At 38.3% G+C, this 14,784-nt stretch overlaps 1 protein-coding gene across 2 annotated transcripts in view; it reads right to left on the bottom strand.

Annotated features, from left to right (window-relative positions):
* Positions 1 to 2,563: 2,563 nt before the first annotated feature.
* Positions 2,564 to 14,784, bottom strand: part of AMMECR1 (Alport syndrome, mental retardation, midface hypoplasia and elliptocytosis chromosomal region gene 1) — a 113,467-nt gene continuing 101,246 nt past the window's right edge. For both annotated transcript variants that reach the window (XM_003799741.3, XM_023519072.1), the window contains 3 exons: positions 8,634 to 8,724; positions 6,848 to 6,944; positions 2,564 to 4,203 (listed from right to left, as the gene is read on the bottom strand). In XM_003799741.3, the coding sequence (XP_003799789.1) occupies positions 4,089 to 4,203; positions 6,848 to 6,944; positions 8,634 to 8,724 (303 nt within the window). In that variant the 3' untranslated portion in view covers positions 2,564 to 4,088. The remainder of the gene's footprint in view (positions 4,204 to 6,847; positions 6,945 to 8,633; positions 8,725 to 14,784) is intronic.

Here is a 14,784-nt window from a genome sequence, read left to right on the forward strand (position 1 = left end):
GAGGAAAAAAAGAGCTACTCCAGGTAGCTTTTTGCTCATTACAAGTCTCACCATTGTATCACCAAAAACTCAGTATGCTGGTGACCGATTCAAAGTAATTTCAGGGAACATATAAAACACTAAAATAACTTAGAAACTAGATCCAAATATTTCAAAAGTAATCAACTTTGATATACAAAAGCAGTCAGAGGTGGTTACAAAAGTTTATTTTCTCAGTGCGTCTATGTACCAGCGTACTTACTGGGTCCAGAGCAAAATAAAAGGTTCATCTTCTTCTGAAATAGTAATAAAAAACAAGGAAAAACATATCTTTGTATATAAAGGATCAATGCTGGTCTTAAGAATAATGTAATCAGAAACCCTTAAAATCGAGAGGCACACAATGGGTTTCCACTTTTAAAAAATAAAAGGAAAGTCACCAGTTTATTTAAATGGAGGAGGTGCTCACCCCCCTCAAATAAACTTAATTCAATTTAACATCACTAGCAAAAATCACTTAGAAACTGTACAAAAATAAAAAAGTTAACACATTTAATCCTGCAAGGTTTTTGTAAGGACTGGAAGGCAGGCTTTTGGAGCAGCATTTGGGCATGGCTGGGGGCTTCTTTGGTTTGATCTAACACACATAAGAGATGGAACCTATTCCAGATGACAGTTTCAAATTTCCTGCACATTTGAAGACAAGAGGCCAGTATACAAACTTCCGGTGTGCTGGGCATTGGGACTGTGTGCACTGGACTGAAAATCTTATAACTACTTTAAACGGGGCAGGGGTGCCGGGAAAGAGCAAGCCTTGCACTTCCTCCATCAGTTCATGAACCTCACATGGGAGGGGAGACTCCAGAGGGGGTAGCACATTCTCGTGCAGTCAGAAGGCCACTTGAGGGGTGGGGAGACAATTGATCTCTTAGAATTTTGTACCTGGCTGACCTTGTTTAAGAACAAGAAAACCCTTCCAGAAATGGAAGCCTTTTGCTACATACCAAAGTAAAATGCGTACTATTTTCCAAGAGGAAAAATACACAGTTGTGTTTGAAAACGGAAAAACTTAAAATGGAACTAATTAACATTTAAAAGGGGCTAATGTAAACTTTTGTGCTACTCAAATGAAGTTCAAGTATTTCTTTTGAGCTGTTTAAAGATCACTGACTTATACAATATTCTGGTGATAAGAGTGCAATTCACATTTGTGTTTCTGAACAAATAAACCACAACTGGCTAGAACACAACCCGTGCAATTAGAATCTTCATCCGAGTTAAAGACACATGCTACATATTTCAACATGTTCAAAGTTAATCATACCACATATTTGACAGCTTTGTAATATACAACAAAGGTGAAAGGGTCTAGCATTTGTTTGTTTGAAGCACACCATTACAGTTTGTATAACACCCTTTACACTACAAAGTCTTTTAGTCAACAGCTACTTAGAGACAATAATGCACTGTTCTTTGAACTTGAATACAAAAGGAGACAAAACTATCCTTTTCCCCCAAGCCATGGTGGGAAATATTGCTGACCTCGTCCTTTGAAGCCTGCAGGATGGTTATTTCTTCAGTATAACATTATTACACTGGTAAGAAAATCTATAACATCTGCATATATCAAGAATTTTAAAAAATCTGATATGATTATTTAGAGTCCGCATGACCAGTCACGTGACCTGCTCAAAATTGATTAGCACCGTTAAATACATAAACACACACATATGTATGTATGTATGTATGTGTAAATATATGTTTACATACACACATATATGTCTGTAATATATCTTTGCTTTAAAAAAAACTTCTAACCATAAGCTCATCCAGGATGAGGAGCCTGTTGAACTGATGAGATGATGGATAACATGGATTTCACAACAATATTGGTCTATTTTCTCTCTCTTCAGTTTGCTTGTTTTACTTTTTTTTTTTTTTTTTTTTTTTTTGCAACAGACAATATCATTCAACTTGTGCTCAGCTTCCCTATAAGGGCAAGAAAAAGTTTCCATCAAAAAGTTTCAGTTTTTATACTGAAAGTCTAATCTGCCCCAAAATGCTCCCAAAATATAAAGGACAGGACTCGAAATCCCTTTCTAAAGCTCAACAGTTAACTGTTTCCTGACTAATCTCTAGATTCAGTGGAACTGGCTACCAAGATTGCATTTCAGGCTAACAATTGGCTTCTTAGTTAAGGCATCACCACTGAAAATGGTTATTTCAACAATGGATGCTGTGGATGAAGGAACACCTACAAACTTCTCTAAGAACTCTCATCGAAAACTAAAGCAGTTTGCTTTGCTCCAGTGGCAAGTAGGAATTTAGCCAATTTTATCTTAGAAACTAGAAAGGGAATTTTTGAATTCTGAACGAGCAGTCTGTCACTTGTCACAGCAACTGTGTAAACTATTTAATTTTTTATAGTCAGTGACATTTCTTATAGTTTTAGAATATATATTCTGCAGCATACTTTTATTCACCACATGATCTATTGGCTTCTTATTTGAAAAAATTATATACACACACAGTCATGTGTATGTGTGTAGTATATATATATATATATGTGTGTGTGTGTGTGTTTATATATATATACATATATATATATATATATATTTTTTTTTATACTACCATAACATGAAGGTCCTCATTCTCTAGGATCAATCATCTGTCATTTTTCCAGGGAATCAGTAAGTTCTCTTTGTATGCATCATGGGAAGACTACCCTACAAATGAGCTGTGCTCTCACTATAGCGTATTTGAATACCAACTCCATTTTTACAGTTGTAACATAACATCTTATCAACAGAGGAAATGTGTTTCTATCAAAAGTATGTAGTGCAGAAAGAGATTTGAGCTATTTTATAGTATCTCTAAATCTCTAGTATCATCCCATGACAGACAAACATATCTGAAATCATGGCATATATGAACTTTTGTTTCACTAGATGATCTTTGTCGTATCTTTCGATGGTAGCTAAAATTTTCTCTGGCCAATCAGGACTTATTGAAACCTAAAGCTAACAAATTTAAATTAATATAAAATAGACAAAGGTCTCTTTTTGGTTATTTGCTCAAAATAAATTTTTCAGCTTAAAAAAATACTTAAGAGTAAGCAATTTGTCTAATCTGTTGCTTCACAAATAGAAACAATAAAATTTTACAAGAATATCTCTCTAAATTGCCTTTTTCAACCCCTCTTAATTCCACTTAATTATATTCTTCTCAAAGGCACTAAATTCTGTATCTGCTCTCATGCTAGTATTTGCTGCTCTTCAAAATGACTTCTGTAGCCTATTTGAAAGGTACTTTGTACTTTCTTAAAACAGTGTTTTAGTTTGTAAATTGGTTCTAAAAGGTAAGAGGCAATCTCTTCCATCTATGATGAACCAGTCCAGTAGGCATAAATGATCTTACTCTCTGTGACAAGCCCTATCATGGACCTTCGAATGTTTGCTACTAGAACTAAAGTTCATATATTTTAACCATGGGAGAAACAAAAAGTTAAGGAGTAAAAGACCCAAATAATAAGCTCTCATAGCAAAGTGAATGTCAGGCAAATTCAAGAGTAATAATCAAATACCTGAATTTGACGTGAATTACTCTCAAACTCAGCTCTTAAAAAGTAACTATCTTACTGAGGAAAACTAAAGACAAACCTAAATAAAGTCCTTAAAAACTCCACACTTTCTTCCATCCACAGTCAAAAGAAGGAAGCCAGGAAGGAAGGAAGGAAGGAAGGAAGGAAGGAAGGAAGGAAGAGAAAAAGGGGGACAGGAAGGAAAGCAAGAACAGAAAGACAGATATCTGACTGAGATAGCAAAGCAAATTTCTAAATAATATTGTAAAGAAAAAAAAAAACTCCAAAATTATATATGCTGCAAAAAAATCAATTATCTAAAATAATTAAAACAGGATCTTCTTAACAAATGCCATTTTCCTACCCGTTACCACGATGATCTTAATTGACGATGTCGAAGCTTCACCATGGCAACGGAAACTATCATCATAAAATGGTACAATAAAAGAGATAGCTAGACCATGAAGGTGTAGGGTCTCCTGGGAAGAGGTCTGCAGAGAGGCCCAGTGACTGGTTGTGCGGCTCAGTGTCAGGAATAATGGTTGTATGGTGGAAGGGGATGCCCAATGCCATTTTGGAAATGATGATGCTGGCGATGAGCAAGGTATTCAGCATAGCTCAGGGTCATCTTTTCACTACGGTACCTGAAAGAGAGTCAAGAAAAAGTTAACATCGAGAAATAGTGACATGCTCTTGTTAGACCTAGGAGGGACCATTGAGATAATTTTATAGATCAAGCGACACAAGCCCAGAGAGAAGCAGTGACTTGCCCAAGGTCACAGCACCCGTCAGGAGCAAAGCTGAGATCACAGCCTAGGAATCCAAACTCTGCGCCCAGGGCTCCTTCCACTCTACTACTCCTTCTTTAAATTGTTCAAGAAATGTTATTGCCTTCTCAGCCTGAGTTTGCAAACAGGAAGGAAGAGGAGAAACCCAGCCTTACATTATTATGCACCTATCTCGTGCGCTTGACTATTTTTCTGCAGAGATCTTTCATCTCTCCCTCTTTCATGGTCCCTTTCTCTGCCCATGCATCTTGATGGTCTGGCCAGCAAGTAAGAACAGCAGCACTTTTCTGAATCCTGGTTTCCTGTACCTTCTCTTTTCCCCATCTCTAGCTTTCCTTCACTGCCACGATGCTCAGGGTAAAAAAAAATGGAAAAACAAACACTACATATAGTCGAACTTAAATTGGAACTAGTTGATCAACACCTGTGTGCACAGGTGAAAGTAAAAACTCACTGGAAATTAAGCAGGCGGGAGGAGGGAAGAGGGGATGGATAAAATTCACACCTAACGGGTGCAACACGCACTTTGTGGGTGAAGGGGACACCTATGAGTTGGACTTAAAATGTGCAAAGCAAATGATGTGACCAAAATGGGTGCACTCCCATAATATTCTTAAATAAAATTTAAAAAGAGGAAAAAACTGAAAAAAAGAGTAAAATATATTTTCTGCTCCTTGGTTTCCGCTGCCACTCTTCCCCAGGAATAGCGCATCAGAAGCCCACCCTGACTCAGCTGGACGTTTCCATTGTGATACCACTCACCACTCCCTTTCTGAAGTTCTCTGGTCCCATGGGTTGTACCCCTATACACCCTGTCCTCCTTACCTCTTTCACTGCTCCTCCTACCCCTGCCTTGCAGGATTTCCCTATATTGCTATCACCAGTTCATCTGACTCCATACCGTCCCCCTCGGTGAATCCTATCTTTAAAGCCTCAACGATGACCTTTCTACAGTTATCCTGAAGTATCAGATCCTTTGTGGAAAGGATTTGTTCTATAAAATGTGGATTCAGTCAAAAGACCACACTCAAGGATCCAGAAGGCCACATGTGGCCCTAAGGCTGCAGGTTTCCCTCCCCAACCAGACATTTCTATATAGATATCTTAGGAAACATTTCAAATCCAGCATCAGTGCATAAATCTAATGTTCTCTTCCTGTGTTCCCTACCTTGATTAAAGGGATGACCTGGGTCCCTTTCATCTAGATTACAGTTTTGGCTTCCTTGCTTCTTTTAAATGATGACTAAATCCTTTCATTTCTTCCATAATATTTTCTTATCTGTCCCCACCTTTCTTCTCATCCCACTACAACAGATCTAGTTAAAGCCTCCATTGCACTTCTTTGGATTGTTGTCATAGATTCTTAGATAATACTAATGTTTCCTAGCTCATTTTCCTTTTTTTGAATTCCATTGTCAGACCTCCCCAAGATCGTCTGTTTAAAATCTTTCGATGGTTACCAGTTGCCTACAGAACTAGGTCCAAACGTCTTAGCCTCAAGATCTTCAATGGTCTGACCCCAACCTACCTTTGGGGCCATTATTGTTCTCTACTGACTGCCTGAGCCATGAACACTGAAAGACCAGGCGAATCAGACTACTTCGCATTCCTTACAATTTGCCCTGCCTCGACTCACAAGGTCTTCTTTGAGGGAATCCTTTTCCTCCCTGACTCTCTACCTGTCATATACTCTATCCATTCTTCAAGCTGGGCCCCAAACTGACCTCCTCTTTGAAACCTCCTGGTATCTCCCTCCTGCTCCTGGAACTCCTCTTTCCCTTCTTTATGATCTTAAATCTGCTACCATATTCTACCTTAAATTAATAATTTTTGCACATGCCCTTTTATTCTTCTCAACTATGAATTCACGGAGAGCAGAGATGGAAGCATTTTCAAATTGCAACTCCTCAGAGCTGTGAAAAGTCCATTTTTAGACTATAGGTGTTCGATGTGGTTGTGTGGAATTGAAATAAATGGAAACAGCAACCCATTTTCCTAAAATATTTGATATTTTCCTTCTTAAATAAGTACCTGTTTTTCTATGCTGTAATTTATTTAGCATTTGAGTTTTGCTCAGTTGTATTTTTCAGTAAGCTTTCATGGTAGACTTGTACTATGCCAGAATTCTAAGGTTAAATTCAAATTGGAGGGCTGCTTATCAGAATCCTGGGGATCTGCTAAGCAGGATCAAAAGCTAGCCAATAGCTAATTCAGGTCCTTTCTCCAGTAACATAGTCTAAAGTTTCTGAGGGCTGCTCGTTCAAAGCCAAAGTAATCATACGAAGCTAAAGATGGGAAGGATGGGCTCATACATCATGTAGGCTTTACTGCCAAGCAGAGTTTCATTGTATCTACCCTCAGTGCAGCCCTGCCATTCATTCCCACTCTGTTTCAGAAAAGAAAAGCCACTGTAGTTGTATAGATCAAAGAAATCCAAGGGTTATAGGTATATACACTGAAATGTACCGGTTAGTCTTGCACTAGAAAACACCTTCTGTACCTGGTCAGTTTTATGGTTTTCCTGAATTCATTAGTAATCGGAGCTTTGTATCCTCCTTTCCTCAATAAGGAGTCTATGGTCTGAATATGGTCCCATCCTGTGGAGAGTAGACCAGATAAAATATCAGTCAAGCACACATAACAAACACCTTTGGTAAAATACAAAATAACTTTTTAGAGGTCAGCTATCACTCTCTCCAAATGCCATCAACTCTTTTGGTCCTAAAAACAGTCACACAGAAGAGCTAAGATTTCACCCTGTACCAAAGCAGGTTCATCACCACACACCTTAAATTCTAGTTATCCAGAGCGTCTAACGACATTGGCTTGTTTATCTCAACCACATTCAAAGGTAAAGAATCTAAGAGGCTGGCAGAAAGTGCTCAGTCATGACTCCGTAACAAACAACAACCATGGTACTCTCCTCTAACAGTGACATCTTTAAAAAGGAGGGAAAATCCTAAATGTCATTGTCGCAACTCAAAAGTATTCAGGACTCCCACACTACTCTGGTAATTGCTGTTCCTAGTGGTATCTTCTGTAATCAAACAAGTATATTTGTGTGTGATACTCAAGGGCATTTTTATTCATTCTGACATGATGTTACACTAATATCTGAAGCCCTCTACCTTCTGTGTGTGCTTTACAAAGTCAGTGACACTGTAGGATTAAGACATCTCTAAAGCAACCCAAATAAATCTTTGGATAACGGCCTTAAAGACTTTGTTTGGGGGTTTAATAACATTAAATTTTGCTGCTATGGATCTCACATTTATATGAACCAACATAGGAAAATCAACTTACAAAAGCTTTCTGATAAGAAGAAAAGGTTTCTAAAATAAGATAGCCTGGTGAGGTGGCTCCACACGGGGAGGCCAAGGAAGGAGGATCCCTTGAGCTCAGGAGTTAGAGACCAGTGTGAGCAAGAGAAACACCCTGTGTCTACTAAAAATAGCAAAACTAGCTGGGCATTGTGGTGCACGCCTGTAGTCCCACCTACTCGGGAGGCTAGGGCAGGAGGCTCACTTGAGCCCAGGAGTTTGACATTGCTGCGAGGTAGTCTAATGCTACGGTATTCTAGCCTGGGCAACAGAGTTAAGACTTTGTCTCAAAAAAAAAAAAAGGAAAGAAAAGAAAAGATAGAAGATATGTTCATTTTTACTAACATGAAACTAAAATTTAGTAGTAGCTAGAAAAGAACCACTGAGTAAAAAATTATTTTGTGGTATAGGATTGGTATCTGTAAAACAGGAACGTATTTGTTGATTAGGAAGTATAGACTAAGCATATAAAACACTAATGTTTCATGTATTCTCAATGCTCCCAAGCTTATGGGAAACCTACAATCTGAATATTAGCAGAATGAGTAATGGCAACCATGGAAGAATGAAATAAACATTTGATACTGACAATGACAATGAACTATGAGGCTGTCACAAAAGGCTTGTTCATGTCACAATGTGCAGCACAACTGAATACTGTAAAATGGTATTTCAAACTCGTAGCAAATTGTTGCCTAAAATAAAACCCAACAAATCTTTGCTTTTTTAAACGTATACATTTATGTGTTTATGCTGTCAAACTTCAGTGCAGGGATGCAACTTCTGTGTGAGTAATTTACCCAATTTGATACAGACATTGCAGTGGCAGTAACAGAAGAGTCATTACTTGTAATTTGACATTGATCAATTATCAGACATAACTGCAAGGTCAGATACTGCATTTCAATTTGTATATTTGTCTAAATTCTTCACCAGATCGTATGAAATATAAAGTACAACAATGACCTTGCTCCTTTGCAACCTCCGGTAGGTAGGTGGCGGTGCGTTTTGATCCTTTTTCATTGATGAATTCTATTCTAATGCCATGTACACCCACCTGAAAGAAATCGGCAGTTTAATTAGTATAGTCTTCTTTATAGAATCAGAAAGAAAAGGTTATATTTTAACTTTCAAGAGAATGCAGTTCTTCCTTTCCCCTTGTTTTCAGAAGGGCATTATCAGTTTTCTCTTTCCAAAGCTTTGATTTTAGATCTGAGGCCATTATCATGGCCACAGAGATTGAAAATATTGATTTTCATGTGCCCAGCATGTGCTGGGCTATGCTATTCTGTTTGGAAAACAGGAACAACCATTCTGGGGCCGTGTGCAGAGTAAGACAGTTGATGACAAGAATCTCACCCCCACTCCCAAACCGTAGCTCATGACAACAAGGAATGCCACAAAGGGAACTGACTTCAAAGAGACAGCAAACAAACATCCTGTTTTGTAGGTACACTCACCACTTCGGATTAAGTTCCGAAACTTCCAGGACTGACCCCCCCCCCCAAACTGTCTAGTCCATTTAAAGCCTTGAAATATATGTAGGCAAGCAAACACAGTCAGATAAGAAAGACTGAAACCGAAAATAATGAAAAACAATCAGATCCTACATCATCATCCAGCACAGACAGTAAAAAATATATTATGGCTGAGTGTGGGCCAGTTACAACTACTCACTGTCCATATACTCCATTGCTCTCATGCAATACTGTCCAATTTAAGGCAATAAAGATTTCAAATCACTTCGGGGCAGGGCATTTTCACACAGTTTCTCTATATAGTAGCCAAGAGACCACTGCAACTTTTAAAAAATATGGTTATGCTCTTAAAATGACAGTGTTCTCAGTAAGTGTGGGCAATGTATTGCTAGCCTTTAAAAAAAAAATAACGTGTGCCTCCTTTGATTACCGTACGATCAGTAGGAATCCCTTTCCCCCTCATAGCTCACATAGAATGGTATATAGTGCTAAAGATGTTAAAAGTTCTATCTTCTTTATCAACATGGATGATAAAAAATAAAATTTCAAAAGTGTAACAACCCCATTCTCTTCTCCTAAATCTGTGGTTGCCTCAGATCAGTGGTTCCCAAATGGATGATCAGGTTGTCCAAAGTCCTGGAGGGAAGATTTAAGATCAAGTAAACATTATTACCCAGGACAGAGGCTTCTTTACAGAGCAAGTGAGTGGAGTCACAGACCTTTGTTCTTTCCATTTGCATAGATGGAAAGGTCTAGAAGAGGAAATGGGGGGGTCAACGAAAATCCTCTTTCGCTTCTTCTACCCTTAGTCTGAAAGGGAACAAGAATCTACCTTTAGTTGTCCAGGGAACAAGAATCCTCTGAGAAATTCATTTCATTCTTTCCCTAGGTCTTCACATATCCATCCATTAGAGCCTGTCAGGTCTTCTGAGCAGTTTATGGGTTTTATTAAAACCTATCTCTGTGGCTATTTCATCTATCTATTTAATATCTGTATTCTTATGAATCTCCTTCTGCTAAAAATGCAACCAGGACAGCTGTTTAAAAACTAACACAATAAGGCTTCACATACTGTGTGGGAAAAGGCTGGACAGCTGAGAAGAAATATGAGTGCTTAGCTATCAGGCATTTCCAGGATAAGGGACATCTACTAATCTCCCCAGTGCCTGACATAGGACTGAGACAGTGACACATTGGCAACATTTTCTGTATACTGACTTCCTGATCAGTGACTCTGACTGTGTTTTTTTCCTTTGACAATATCAGACTTTTCATAATTTGTTTTTAAAAATATACGGCTTAAGTAATTCATGCTCCATCATTTCACTGAAGTGAATTTTAAATCTGCAACTCTATTTATCAAAAATCTGTCATGTTAAAATTGAAAAGAATTTTGATGTTTATTAAGGTGGCTAGTCAAAATTGCAATAGGAAGAATGTCTTCCTATCTGTGAGATGAGAGTGTGAGACGGAATCAGTGATATGTAAATGGTATAGGGTGGGGGGTAGGGGCTGCAAAATTATCAGAATTGGGGGAGGTTTCATGCTTCGATGAGGATAGTTTTTTAAAAGTACAGTTTGAAAAAATGAACCCTCCCCCGTTGATTTTTATTATGGTTTAACTAGAAAACCTCTTATAACCGTTCTAGCCTCTGAAACTATAGCTATGTATTGGGAAAGAAAAGTGATTTAGGCAAACGGGGAGGTAATCTAGACATGTAAATCCTTTCTTCATGGGGATACATTCTATTTCAACGAAAATGTCAGAAATTTTTAAAGCTAGTAATTTAACAAGTGAAAAAAAGTCATGCCATACGAGTGATACTGCAATCAAGGGGTGTGTGTACACAAAGAATATACTGACCAAAATAAAAAATGCTCACAAGATTACTTTATTTAGTTTTGCATTTTGAGAAGGACCCAACATCGAATTTGATCAGAAAAGAAATCAAAATTCTCCTATTTTGATTTAGTCCCACATTTGCAACTTTTAATTATTTTCTGGGTTCCTGTGATTCTGAACAATTGAAAGCCCCTGTAAGTGGAACTGCACGTATGGCGGTTATAAAGTGAATCCTTTGTAAGCAATGACTTTTTTCCTAAGTCAAAAATATTTCTTCACAAAGCTCAAGAGCCCAAACTAGAGTGACTCATTTTTCAACTAGGAGAAGCAGGAGAACGGTAATGTTTTTAACAGAATCAAAGCATAATAGCTTTTTGTCACCTGTTGAGCAGCAACATTTTCTGTACTCCTAGAACCGCAGATGCCACCAAATAATCATACTGAGCAATCAAAACAGGAGAGTGGAAAATGGCCTGCTGTGGAGAATGACCGATTGTGGCCAACCTGTGGAAATCACTGGCTTTGCAAATGGTCATCTCCAATGAAATGAGCACCCAAACTAAGTCCATATTGTTTGAGGGAGGCATGTGTCACAGCTGCAACTCTAAAATGTAACCCTCACGCATAATAACTGAATCCTCCCTGCACAGACAGGAGAATCCTTTGGCCCAGCAGCATCCCAAGAGATGAAGGCTGTAGTTGCAGTTAGTTATAAGCTGGATAAGAGATCAGCGGACCACAGAACTGGGATTCCCTGAAGCAGACCTGCTCTAATACTCTATGGCAGTAACTTTCTTTAAGAATGGATAAGGAGACAGCATGGGGAGCGCTATGGCACCAAACATACCCCTAATGAATCCCATCGCTGTCCAAAGTACAGCCAGGTGGGCAAAAACTGAAGACTTGCAAATCTAGCCTTATGAGAGTCTGCAGGTCATTTTCAAAATTAGAAGGTCTAAGAAAAAAAAAAAATGCCTTCAAGGCCCATCAGCTGTGATAATATTCTTTTAATCAAGATTGTACTTTTGCTAAGCAAGGCTATAAATCAACTTGAATGGTAGTAAATTAAATGTAGGACTTATAGATAAGAGGATATGGAATTAAACAGAGCTGTAGCTGTGTGTGCCGAGAGAACATTAAGACCAACCCGATAGATTCCTATTTCATGCTAAAAAGAAAGCCATATTTATTATGAGCCATTCCATAGCAAATGATTTTTATTAATGCTATTATACAATCTTTTGTTTTTAACATTGTTCAGAATGATTAAATATCAAGATTAGTGTTAGGACCCTAAAATATATCTTGATTATTCTGGGGCTGATTATCCAGTTTGGGGATTATGTATCCTCAACTCCACCTGGCCTCGGCCCCATCCTCTTTTCTCTCTTGTCTATTTCTCTATTTTTTTACTCCTCTATCAGACAGCATGTGGGCTAAGAGAAGAGATACACATAAATTAATCAATTCTGCAACATAGTAAAAGGTTCGGTAAAAGAAGAGATTATAAATAATGGCTAAAATGAAGCTTCAAGACTGTCTGCAGATTTCATTTATCCTCGTTATCTGGTCCCTTGTTAGAACTGTGGCTTCATTTAAAACTATTATCCTCTAATGCAGTGACCCTAAACACAAGAGCATTTTTAAAAAGTATCTTTTCCCGCCCCATTATAATACATGCCTCAGATTGTGTTCTTCACAATTCATAGTCAAAGCTTAATATACCCTAGTCTGTCTGTAAGGCAAGTGTTAGTCCTGTAACCTAATAGCACTACAAAAGGGTCTCACTTTTACTTGTGAGCCTAATCAGCAAGCCAACAGCCTGAAAACCCTGCAACATGAAAAAGAGTTTCATGAGTATAAGCATAAATGAGTATACAATGAGTGTGCTCTGGCTAAGTAGATCGAGTAGGTTCCACGTAAATTTGAACATTTGGGTCCACAATTACCTCCACAGTCCTGACCTTCAAAGCCGCCTCTTCCCCCTGATCGCATCCTGGCCAACAGAACCAATCCACTTCTTCAGGTGACAACCTGTCTTAGCAAATACCATGGTCAGTTCCACTCTTTCCCCATTTTCAGAATCAAAGGCTGGATGCCTTCTAATAACGTGGCTCACCCCACACATGTTCACTGACTTCATCTGAATAACATCAAAAATATCAGGAGGTCAAAAAATCGTAAGTTATTTGACCTGTCTTTCTGGATGAAATCATTTGGCCAAGTATGCTTTGCAATTAACAAAGCAGCCAGTTATTGGCCATTCACATAAGACTGACCTGCCAGGCTCAATATGCCAATCCCATGGCACTGAATGAAAGGACTCTGTTCCTAATGAGAGGAGCTCAGGATGTTTGGCACATCCCTACACTTCAGAGGATGGCACCACAGAAGAAACACATATTCTGTCACAAAACAACCCTGGGTACCAGCGACAGAAACAAACACTGCATTGGACAGTCCATGGGTCTGACCCAGAGTTTGGTGTTTCCTATATTCTTAGGAGGAGAAAAACCATATGTGCCACTTCTACAGGCACGAAACTCACAGCGTGGCCCATTCCACTCTCGCACTTACCCCACAGTACCTTCTGCCCCACACCAGCGCTACCTTCTGAGAACAGTAACTCTTCCTTTTCACAGCGAAAGCAAATTCAACATCAAAAAGAAACATACTTTAAACCTGAACCTACTCAAAATTTGTCTTGAATAATGTTTCTTTGGGCCGGAAAAATTAAGATTGTAATCATAGAGGTTGATAATGATTTGTTTAGCTTCTAATCAACCACTTTTCCCAAATCTGATACTACCTCCCCTGCAATTAGACTATATATTATCTAGATCTGCCCATCAAATCCTCACACTGAGGACTCTGCATCAGTTCAACCCACCCACCAATTTGAGAAGCAAGTCTGAAGTTCTGAAGGTGCCCCTCTAATTAACACGATTCCTTCAAAACCTGGCCAATTGAAAATTCTAATTTCAGCTTTTTCTGTGTGCTCAGTAATATTTGCTTTTATAAACATTAAAAACTGCACACAGAAATTATTTATTCTATTCATAAAAACAGTGCATATGTATAACCCTCCCCCCCAAAAAAAAAAACCTATAGAAAAGTATAAAGGAGAAAATAAAGAAGACCTGTGATCCTAGGACCACTTAGACCTGTGGTTCTCAACCTTCCTAATTCCTCCTAATGCCACAACCCTTTAATACAGTTCCTCATGTTGTGGTGACCCCCAGCCATAAAATTATTTTCGTTGCTATTTCATACCTGTAATTTTGCTCCTGTTATGAATCCTAATGTAAATATCTGATTTGCAGGATGTATTTTCATTATTACAAAGGGGTGGCAACCCACAGGTCGAGAACCGCTGACTTAGAGATTAACTCCTACCTTAATGACTTAAAAAATATTTTTCTTCTGAATCAACTGAGACACCACCCAGGACAATATTTTAGGCTGTTTTTTATCCATTATCTGACTAGTTCCTATACTTATCTTTGCTTCCAAATATCCTTTAAGCTTTTAGAAGTGGAATTAATACTCAAAAAGGATAATTGATCACAAAGCTATCTCTTGGGCGTGAGTAACCTTTTAACATTCTCCTATAAAAACTCTGCTTCATCATCTACCTCAGCTGAAATTTTTGTTGTTTTTGTTATTATTTTGTGAAATCAACTGCAAAGGTCTCCTTGACCAAAATGCATATGTGTTGCTCTTCTCTAAAATCCCTGCAAATTAATCACTTTTAGCTTAGAAATTAGTTCAGTCTCCATGAACCAATTCTTGGCTT

Source organism: Otolemur garnettii, unplaced genomic scaffold, assembly GCF_000181295.1.
Source record: "Otolemur garnettii isolate 467f Iridium unplaced genomic scaffold, OtoGar3 scaffold00155, whole genome shotgun sequence".
NCBI classification, from domain to species: domain Eukaryota; kingdom Metazoa; phylum Chordata; class Mammalia; order Primates; family Galagidae; genus Otolemur; species Otolemur garnettii.